This window comes from Antrostomus carolinensis, unplaced genomic scaffold (assembly GCF_000700745.2).
Source record: "Antrostomus carolinensis isolate BGI_N321 unplaced genomic scaffold, ASM70074v2 scaffold1506, whole genome shotgun sequence".
NCBI classification, from domain to species: Eukaryota; Metazoa; Chordata; class Aves; order Caprimulgiformes; family Caprimulgidae; genus Antrostomus; species Antrostomus carolinensis.
The window spans coordinates 4116-14901 of record NW_010322255.1 but is presented as its reverse complement, the minus strand read 5'-3'; the positions used below and the strand labels follow the sequence as shown (position 1 = coordinate 14901).

Genomic DNA, 10786 nt, shown 5'->3' with positions numbered 1-10786 from the left:
GAGTTACGCTCCAGTCTCCAGTATTGTTAGCCCAATGCCCTCCCTTAAATCCAAGTATATTTCTATTAAAAAGGAGAAAACTATTCTACCACCCATTTTTTCGGTTGTTCTTGGGGCAAGTCCAGTGTGACATTACAGCTCTTTGTTATTAAATGCATGAGTCGATGCTCCTGCTGCAGCAGCAGTGCGGAGTTCAGTGGGAATGACTCTAACACTAATGTGCTGTGCTGGGTTCAATGGCAGTGGGCATGGCGAGAAACTTGCCTCTGCTGCTGTGCCCATACAGCCATGGGGAGAGCAGCTGCTGAAGTGCAGTTGTGTTTCACTCGTTATGCCAACAGCAGTCTTCATCCAGTGTTTGGACTTTGTGGCCATGATTTTGACAGAATGTGGAAAATGCATGGCTCGAATATATTTTTATGTTGTTTTCACACCACCTGCTTTGAGCAGTTTTGTGCTCAGGAACCCCTGTAGGCAGGTCAATGCCAGGGATCGGTGGCGGTCACTTGCACTAGCAGTGTTGTTTTTCCATGCAGGTTCCTGATGCTGCAGGGGAACCCACTGGCAGCTGTATCAGGCCCAGCGACCAGCAGTGCATCGAGTAGATTCTCATCTGCAAAGAGCCCATCGGCCCTCTCGCCATGGCAATGCAAGATGATTTTGCAGCAGGTAAATGGCTGCAGCAGACTGGAGACTTCTTCAGCCAGGGCCTGCTGCACTCCTGTTCCCGCAGCCTTTGCCTGGAGGATGATCACCTGCAGCGGCAGTGCTGGTGCCCAGGGATGCTGCTTGGCGCAGGGAGGCAGAGCGTGTACAAAAGCTGCATCCAAAGCACTGATCACGAGACTCTGGAGATGCTGGCAAGTGCAGCAGCTATTCTTCATGCTGTACAAGTGAGAGCCCAGCCTTAGAGGCTGGGTAATGGGGAAGATATTGGCAAGAACAAGAGGCAGGGAAACACGCTGTGTATAATTCTGAATTTTCAGGAACAGCCGAGATCAGAAATTTTTTTAGGCAGGATGTGTTTATGTTGGTTTTGGGTATCTCTGCAGTAAGGAAAGCAGGGAATAAATCCCTGTAACAGTGAAGCAGAACTAAGGAGAAGGTTTGGATGGACAATTTGCATCCTACAGATACGATAATCAAGTAAGCCCACTGAGTACTGGGGACATCTAATGCAGAGTGCAAACCTTCTTTTAGTTATAACACCTGGCGATTAATTGTCTGTCCTAGGACTTTCTTTGTCGTGAAGAGAAATAAAAACACCAACAAAACTCAACCCAAAATTGAGCAGGAATTACAGAAACAAAGGACTTTCAAACTAGCTTTGGAAAGCATCTACTGATTAGACATTGTCAGATTCTAGAGACCATTGTGGCTTGTCTACCCTTTGAAAGGAGAGGAAATAAATGCTGTAGTCGTGGATGGGCAACTAGCGAAGCACATGCAAATTTGTAGAACGTTCAGCTGTCAAAGTGCTGGAATGCACGGGCCTCACAAGGCAGACCAGTGTGAGGTCACACAGCCTTGCAGAGTCTAGTACTGCACAGCACCACTGGTGTGTTAGTCTCCTGTGGAGAAGGGGTGTCTGTTTTTTCCTTTCCATATAACGTGCGAATTTGACATTTGTGCTGGCCTTATTTTCAAGCTAAGCTCACTTCTCTGGTTGCTGTCTACTGTGGGAGTGTTCCTAAATTCAAATCCAGATACACAGCTCTGCGAGGCGGAAGCATTGACTCAAACTTGCAGTTTTGTGGCCGCCGTTGGACCACTGAAGAAGGTAAGGATGGAAAGGGGTTGAATATGCAATGGTGGCCTCAGCCAAATGAAAAAAAAAAAAATTCTGGGAGAAATGGTCCTTGAAGGTCAGTCCTCATATGCTGGCTCTGTGTCAGAGTAGGTGGCTGACGAGAGCTGCAGATGATCCTGTCCTAATCCAGTGGTGCACATGGCTTCACATCTCTCTAGCATTAATTCATTATGCTTTCTCCTTTATCCCCTGTAGCCAAATCTCTACTACTGCCAGCCAGGACAGGGACTGTGGCCCAACTGGCCGTAAATCGGGCATGGTAGTGAGATGTGAGGTCTGTTTCTATCCTTGCTATCAATGTGTGGTCCCGCCATAGGTAAATTCTCAGTTCTTCCTCTACTTCCCCATCAGACCTGACCTTGAAGATGGGATGGTGCTGTAGAAACACTGGCAAGGTCTGCCTGCTTGCCGAGATGTCTTTCTGCTTTCCAGAAATACCAGTAGCACTTTGTGGGTCTTTACTGGCAGTCTTCACGGAAGCCAAGGCCTGAAACGGGAATGTATTTCCCTCTTTTTACCAGGGGAGTCTTCAATGTTGCTCTCCTGGCTTTTTAGCTCAATACTGTTCAGAAGAATTAAACTGTTGCTAGTTTTATGAAAAAGAAAACAAACTCATCTTCTGAATGATTAAAAAAACCCTCGATTGCCTCACTTATTAAATGGATTGATTATAAAGGTGTGAGGTCAACTAACTCACTTTCTCCCTTTCACCTGACCTACAGCTTCTTTTCAGTCCATATTAACAACCCAGATGAAGATACCGCACAGTTTATGGGATCTGTACGGAGCTGGGAAACCTCCATACCCATCTCCTCTGGATGGCTCAGTCAGGAAGGCTAGTGTGTGTGACCTCAGCGCTGGGTGCAGAGGTGATCTCTTCCACCTTTCTCACCAAGCCTTGACCCAGGACCCCCAAGAGAGGGAGGTGAGCAGCGCTGCCCTGAAAACTATTCAGATCAGTGACAAGCTGAAGACGAGGATGATGTCTGAAGATCTGTTAGCTTCACAGAGAGGTAAGGCTGGAGCCTGCCGACTCTCCTGGGGGAGGAGGGGTCCTTTCCCAGCCTGGAGAGATAGCGCACATTCCCAGTGAACAGTTCTCCCCTGCTCCCCTGCAGGAACCTTCCCTGCTCTCAGTCCCCTGCACAGCCCTCCTGTTGCTGTGGGGGTGTACAACTGTGGGGCAGGGACAGGAGCAGGACGGTGTGTGTGCGAGTGACTTATTCTCTGTAACCAGAGGTCCGTGGGCTCCCTGTTGTCTGACGGGAGCCCAGAGGACCAAGGTGTTCCTCTGGTGGCTCTGTGGAAGTGATTGAAGCCTGCTTCAAGTGGCTGCCAGCATAAGTGTGTTTCCCTGTGCAGTTATTTAGATGTTTCCAAGAAATCTGTCCCATGAAATATCTACTTTCAGGTACTTTAGGTTTGTAGTGCTGCTTCTATTACCTTTGTGTCTCTGCTTTGCAGGCCTGACTGACGGCAGTGACCCTGAGAGGGTTACCCTGAAACCAGTAGTTTCCCGCCCTGCTTCCCAGAGGCTCCTGGAAACATCCAAGCCCGTGCCTCCTATCCAGAATCGCCTTCCTTCCTCAGAGCCCAGGACGATGGGCAACAGAGAGCAGGAGCATGGGGAACATGGCACTGGCTGTGGTGACAGTGATGGGAATAACAAGGAGCCGTTGTCAGACGGAAAAGGATATAACGTAAGGAGACCAAGCCAAATCACATGTTGTAGATCCTCAGTTTATTTCCTCTAGGCAGAGCTCTAAGATCTTCTTTCCCTGTGGTGCGAGCCCTGGGAAGCAGCTGAGCCAAGGAAGAGCTCAGCTGCACATTGCACTTCAGGCTGTCATTGCAGCATGCGTACTGCAGGCTTCTGTCCTTAGCATATACCAACAGGAGAAGAGGTCTTTAAATAGTCTCTGTGCTCTTTAGTGGCTGCTGCTGTGTTTTATGATTGAGAAAACACCAGCAACCAGCCAGAGCAACTAAGTGTGTCTACTCTGGTCTAGCATATCCTTCTACAGTGAGTAAAATACACATATCTGTGAACGATCTGTACATGGCAGTTACTGTTGTGGACACACCCCTGTCTCGGTGGCTTTTTATATCAGCTCTGTCTGGTTTATGTGGAAAAAGATGTTGCAGGAGCCAGCAATCCTGCAAACTCAACTCCAGGTTGTCTCAGCTTTCAAGTTGTACAGCCATACAACTGTGCCTTCTGCACAGTTATCTCTAATATATTTCTAGAGTTCAGTGGCTTCTGTGCAGCTTCATCCTCTCCCATGGGTCTTCTCAGGGGTAAGTGATGAGAGCTGGCAATTCTAACCATGGAGAATGGAGTCCAGCACCCATCTACTCAATTGCCTTTGCAGGAGAGACAGAAGCTGCAGTGGTTTTGGTTTTGACATGGCGGGCAGGAGAAGGTAGATGAATAACAGCTTTTGTAAACAGGAGAATCAATAAAAGGCTAGTGTACTTTATTTCAGCCTTGCAGATATAGGACCAAATGTATCCCTGACAGGAATTCTGTTGGTTTCACTGGAGTTTGAGCAGGTCCTGATTCGGTCTTTAGCTGTGACAAGAACAATGGGATACTAAGGAAGGGTGCGTGTCTGTCCCTGCTCCCTCCATCCCCCTTCCTAGCCATGGCATGGGGAACTTGAAGTAATTTCAGCAGGCAGAGAGACCTTACACAGAGAATCAGGGTAAGGAGCTCTGCTGAACTTCACAAATGACAGTGAGGCTGTTGGGGAACTGTAGGAAGGGCAGAAGCAGAAAAAATTATGGACTTGAGAAAAGCAGGTTTTGACAGCGTGCAAAATGACTTTGTGGGGACTTGGCAGCAGTTCAGCAATGGCTGGTAGTTGCTTTAGGGACAATGAGAGCATAGTGATCTAAACCCATTCCTGTATATCAGAAAGGCTAGCAGAGGCAATGGCACCCCAGAACATCCTAATGCCAAGCTGATGGATGCCAGGTGGGAATGCAACCACTGCAGAGATGTGAGTGAGGGGAGAGAACTGGCAACAGGTCATGGTCTCTCCCTCGCCACTTTGTTTTCCATTGCTCATCCTAGGCCAAGCTGCTCCATCAGTTAGATATTTCCTGCCAAGTCTTAGCTAACAGCATGGCTAAACTTCTTGTGGCATCAAGGTGAAGACTGGACGCTTGAGCTGAGCACTATGTTCTCCTATTTCCAGGCTTCCCTGCTGCCCTTGTACTGCAGTGATGAGGATGGGAAGAAGTCACTGGGAGTGGCTTTGATTCCCCCTATCCCCAGATCAGCGAGACCATCTGATGGGGATGCTGGCAGCACTGCAGTGCCTCTCCCAAGCTCTCAGCACCTGGTTATCCAAGGGGGACTGAAGATGAGGTAAGCCAATGTATCTGCTTCTCCAATATGCTTTTCACCTCACACTTCTTATCTCCTGAGATTATTTTCCAAGGCAGCTCTCCAATATATTTATGCAAACTCCTGTGCTTTCACCATATCATGTTTCCATTATGATCCAGCACAATGTCAAAACTAACATCATAGACTCTAAGAGCAGAGGTGGTGGGGAAGAGGAGACATGACTTAAGAGGACCTTAAAAGGAGGTCCTCTGCTGGACTCTGGTAGTGATTCGCTCTGTAATCTTTGTGGTGCCATTTGGGAACTGTACTGCATGGATCTGAATACAGCATCTGGTTTTGTGTCTGATCTTTGACTGCCAATATCTCTACCTGCAAGAATATGTTAGGGCAAATAATGCCTCTTGCTGTCCACAAATTCAGATGTTGCTTCTGTAAATGTCAGCCATAACTTCTCTGTGTCTGGGCCTTCACTGTGAAATGAGAGCCCAGATAAATCTCTGTTTATACATGTATAACCCTGGAGATGTTTAATATTTACATATGGTTTTAAGATCAAAGGGGGAAAGGTGCTAGGGAACAGTTATAGGGCTGTAACTGAAATATATTTGCTTGGAAACGCGTGGGGAAATCTAGCTGTCAGCCTTATCCTAGTTATAACAATGAATAGAGTCATAGAAGCATAGTTCCGATTTAAAAACTTCAGCACAGCTTTTAAAGTGCAATCTGAATATACTTACCTACTAATGGAGTTGGAGAAACCCTTTTTCTTCTTGAAAGAGCAGGGAGGTGTAATATCATTCTCAGGAGACAGCAGTGGTATTACCACATGTCACAAGATACTATCATCAGCTGAAGGCATGGCCAGGCAAAGTTAGGCTTCTGCAGCAACAACAAGTTAGTTGCCCTCAATACAGACTTATGGCTGGTGTAACATCTCTTGCTGATTCAGAAAGGATGTATGTAACAGCGTGGTGGTTTCACCCACAGGTGGGACCATGTGGTCCTGCACTCACTCCCCCGACCCGGTGAGATGGGAAGGGAATCACAATAAAGGGGCACAGATCAGGATGAGGACAGGAACAGCTCACTCACCAGTTATGGTCACAGGCAAAACAGACTCAACTTGGGGAAGAAAAATCAATTTAATTTGTTGCCATTCATCTGAGTAGCACAGTGAGACACAACCACATCTTACAACACCTTCCCCTACCTCTCCTTTCTTCCTGGGCTCAAATCACTTTGCTCCCGATTTCTCTACCTTCCCCCCTCCCAGGGGCACAGGGAGCAGGGAATGGGGGTTCAGTCAGTTCACCTCTGGTGCTCTTCCCCGCATGAAAGTCCCTCCTACGGCCTGCAAAGGAACAAAGTGTTCCAACGTGAGCTTCCCATGGAGTTACAGACCTCTTTGGGCTCAGCTCCCGGCTCTGGCATGGGGGCATCCATGGGCTGCAGATGGGCCTCCAGTCCAGCGCATCTCCTCACCCCCCAGCTCTGGGGGGTCCACCCCCGCTCTGGCACTGAGCATCTCTGGGGTGGCAATTCAGTCACACTTGCCCTCGGGCTCAGCTTGCTGCTCCAGCGTGGAGTCCTCCATGGCCTATACATGGGTATCTGCTCCACCGCAGAACCTCCATGGGCTGCAGGGGATCTCCTTTACCTTCTCCTACTCCATGTGGGTTGAACTGGGTGTCTGAGGTTCTCTGTCCTCCCTCTCTTCCTCATGGCAACAAAACTCTCCCTTTGTTTAGGCCAATGGTCATCTTTTGTTCAGGTCAATGGCCTCTTCTCCAGGTTCTCTCCACCTTCTTCTTTTCAAGACAGTCCTTTGCCTCATAAATATGGATTCCCAGAGGCTAATTCTTGCTAATTAGCTCAGCCTGGGCTGGAAGCGGGTACACCTTGGAGCCAGGGGAGCTTGAGCTGGATGAGCTCTGTGTGACTCCAGTAACTGAAGTTTAATGGCAATTAATCAGTTTTGCATATTGTTGATTTTATGGGTTCCTCCTTCATCAACATGACCTTGCTAAGAAAGTTTGCCTCCTTTAATGCTACCCTGCTTCTCTTTCTGTCTCCTCATATGTTCTTTTCTCCTCAATTTTCTTAAGGCCAAGATCAGGCAGCAGAAGTGAAGAGAGGACCCTTAAACATCAAGGTAGGTACAGGACCTGGCTGCCCTAAAATGAACATCGAAATCCTGACCCATGGGTGGTGTAATAAACACCCAAGCCTTGTAATCAAGGTAGGTTTAGTTTTATTTGTGAGGACAAAGTCAATAAAGCAAAAGCACAGCGCTGAGTGCTTGACCCAAGTCAGAGGCACACTGGGAAAGATACGTTATCCCTTCATATACATTTAGGATTGCATTAGTCACATACATATTCATTTTCAGGCTGGGTTATTATAATTAGTTTAAAAAAAAAATGTCAGGGTTATCCTAATTACTTTGGGGGGACTTATTAAGATAAAATCTTATCTTTTCGTGCATGTGCACTACTGCCCAGTGGGACTCAGATTCTCCCACTCTGAGATCAGGGTTAGGAGACCTAAAATGAACATCGAAATCCTGACCCATGGTTGGCACTGTGAAAGTTGGGTTGAAAACCATCCTGTAACTTTTTTCAATTCCTTGATGGGCTCAGACGGTTACCCCAGAGCCCAGTCTCTGGTAAATGTGCTCTGGTGATCCAGTAAAAATTAACTCCAGCATGGGGTTACAAATGGCAGGAGCTGGAGGGATACCTTGGGGCCCTGGAGATGCACAGCAGGAAAAGAAACCATTCCTCTGCCTCATGCTCATATCTTTTATCTCCCTGACTGCTCTCTAATGCCACAAAGATTTGAGAAAAATGAGGCATTTTGCATGAAATGAGAAATGTTTCCACTCCTTCCTCCTATACTTGAAGGAGAAAACCTTTACTTGGGGCAGTTTCTGAACTGAACCCTTTGCGATCTGAAGTAGATTCATCAACATTGACTATTTTTGTACTGGGAGAAAGAGTGAAACCTTGTGAATTTCCCATTTACAGAGAAAGAGACTTAAAAAAGGATCCAGCATATACAGGATCTGAGCTTTCCATCCTCTTAAAGCATAAGTCTAAATTAAATACTAAGTAATGAACTGAGGTTTCCTTTTTTCAACCAGTTTCTCTGAAACCACACATGCTGGCTTTATTATTACACATTTTTTTTTCCTACTCTATCTGCGTATGCCAGTATTGCAGACGGAGGCTGGGATAGGAAATGCCCCTTGGCTTCTCTCTGCCCTGCATTATCACTAGCAATGAGAGTTCCACAAGACAAAATGCAGTGGCTGGTGCATTTGTGCCAGCTAGTACTTTAAAGTTGGAAATCTAAATGACACTGTTGCTGTCCCTTTGCCATCTGTGGGTTTGCAATGATAGGAGAGACGAGAATTTAACAAATAATTTTGCTGATGCAGAAAAAGGGATAAGATCCACTGGTCCCTCAGCTCAGCGTTAGCTCTGCCAAATAATGGGCATGCCCCATAGGAATGACTCCTTTATTGCTGATACGCAGCTAGGATTCTGGATGCAACTAGGGAGAAGTATTGCTGAGTAAGTAAGGTGACATTTTTCCTGGATACATTCCTGACTAGAAATGAGCTATATTGTTAAACCATCTCTCTCTCTCTCTCTTTTATTATTGACCTGACCATTCCACAGGGAAAAAGATCCTGATTTAAAAAATTTATTCCTTTTTTTTTTACTGCTTGTCTATCACATGATTTTATAATCTGTGAAGCCATGGAAGGAAGGACTAGTTCTCTAGTTTTAACAGGTGTGTTGGAGAGTATTTCAGAATGACCTGCACTGGGCTAGTCCCATTAAGAAAATCAGCCTTTAGTGAGGTTGTCCAGAAAGTGGGCTGATCTGCTCTAATTTAGAATGAAAACCCTTGGGGAAAATGAATTCTAGCTTCAAGAACACAATTCTGGTTTTGGTAACACTCTAGAAATCCTAAGCTTTTCTTTAAATGTCCTCTAAAATATTCCAGCAAAGAGGAGGAAATGTTGATTCTTACCTCTACAAAGGCTATTAAATATAGCTATTAAAAACCAGGAGTTCTTTTAGTAACGGAAAAAGAGGATGCTTACTAAAATGGATAGGAACAGATAAGAATCTTTTTGGCAAGGGCAATCTCCATCTCTCTGCTCTTCCCTGTCAAACACAGCTGCTCACCAGAAGCCAAGGGCTGAGGCCTTTATCATGCAGTAGGTTTGAGTCTGATGGCCAACAGAGCAATGCCATTTCTCCTGCCAGTGCAATACAGTAGTACCCAACTGTTTGCAGGGGTGATATGTTCCTTGCTGTTCTCATACACCATCTATATCTGTGTCTTATCAGAGCTCCAGACTCTGGAACCCATCTTGCCTGTTCTTCAACGTCGCAATGTTGGTGGCGTGAAATCTGCCGGACATTTGTGTGAACCTCTGCCCCCATTAACAGGCCTCCCACTCAGCCAGGCCAAGGAGACGGATCATCTCATGAGCCCTCGTCTTCCGAGCGACGATGACTTGAAGGACAGCAATGGAAAGGTAACGACTAAAGACAGGGGTGAGCAGGCCTCCTTTTCAGTGACTGTTCAGTGCTTAGCACAAAATGTAACTGCAAATCCCAATCTTCCTCTCCTGGGGAGCAGATTCTCTTGGAAACACAATTGTCAGCCACAGAATGATTTCTTGAGTATCTTCACTGGTGCAGAAGTCACTGGTTGGGAGATGATGCTAAGGTTACACAAGAAGCATTCTTTATGTTCAAAGGCAAATTTAGAGCAGATCTGAATGGCAGAGCAAATTACATGTCAGTGAACATGTGCAAAATGCAAGCTCAGAAGCACAGAAGCAAAGATTATAATGTTGAGTGTAAGCAAGGCTGCCAAATAAGATGGGAGAACTTGCTTTTCCTGGGTTACCTTTCTTGCTGTATCTCACAGCCCTCTCATTCTCATTTTTTCCATTCATTAAGACCAATGTTTCTCCAACTGGTTTTCACATGCCTCCTTTTTTGGACTCCTACGTTCTCAGAGAGCAGCTGAGTCCTTCAGAAGGAAGGAAGTGAAAAGCAGCTGCAATTACTGGCCATGAGTATTAAGAAACAGCAAATTACCTCTCATTGCTGGTTACTGCAGATGGGTTTTATTGCCCTGCCCTGGCCTATAGGAACTGAGCTGCCTGTTCACTGGAATTGTGAGCTCTTCATATGTCTTGGAGCACTCCTGTGAGTTTCCTGGTTCAAGCAGGGCTTCCTGACATGGACTGAGAAACGGTACCTTAGACCAGTGGAAGGTTATGGCAATGAAGTGTTACACATCACTGGGTCTAATTGTATGCCAAGGTAAAGAAAGGAGGAATTCTTCTGAAACTATTGGGATGTTTCATTAAGACTATTAAATTAAAAGACTAGGACACTCTACCACTGTATTCCTGATGAGATGTTGTGTATCGTTTGTGTATCTCTCTTTATGCTCCATGATGTATTTCCCTTGCAACTAGATCCAAGTTACCTTGTCCAAGTCAGCTCAGAAGAAAATACTGCAGAAGCGGATAGAGCTTTTACGCAGAGAGAGGGAGAAAGAGATGGAAAAGTCCTTACAGCTCCCTA

General features: G+C 46.2%; 1 protein-coding gene across 1 annotated transcript in view; it reads left to right on the top strand.

The window, feature by feature from the left end:
• Window positions 1–641: 641 nt before the first annotated feature.
• The window catches only part of TOGARAM2 (TOG array regulator of axonemal microtubules 2), a gene marked incomplete at its 3' end in the record, with an annotated part of 13493 nt that continues 3348 nt past the window's right edge, over window positions 642–10786 (top strand). Inside the window, exons 1-8 of the mRNA XM_010170158.1 lie at window positions 642–669; window positions 1649–1780; window positions 2707–2823; window positions 3275–3485; window positions 4989–5183; window positions 7271–7317; window positions 9530–9720; window positions 10678–10778. Of these exons, the coding sequence (XP_010168460.1) occupies window positions 642–669; window positions 1649–1780; window positions 2707–2823; window positions 3275–3485; window positions 4989–5183; window positions 7271–7317; window positions 9530–9720; window positions 10678–10778 (1022 nt within the window). The remainder of the gene's footprint in view (window positions 670–1648; window positions 1781–2706; window positions 2824–3274; window positions 3486–4988; window positions 5184–7270; window positions 7318–9529; window positions 9721–10677; window positions 10779–10786) is intronic.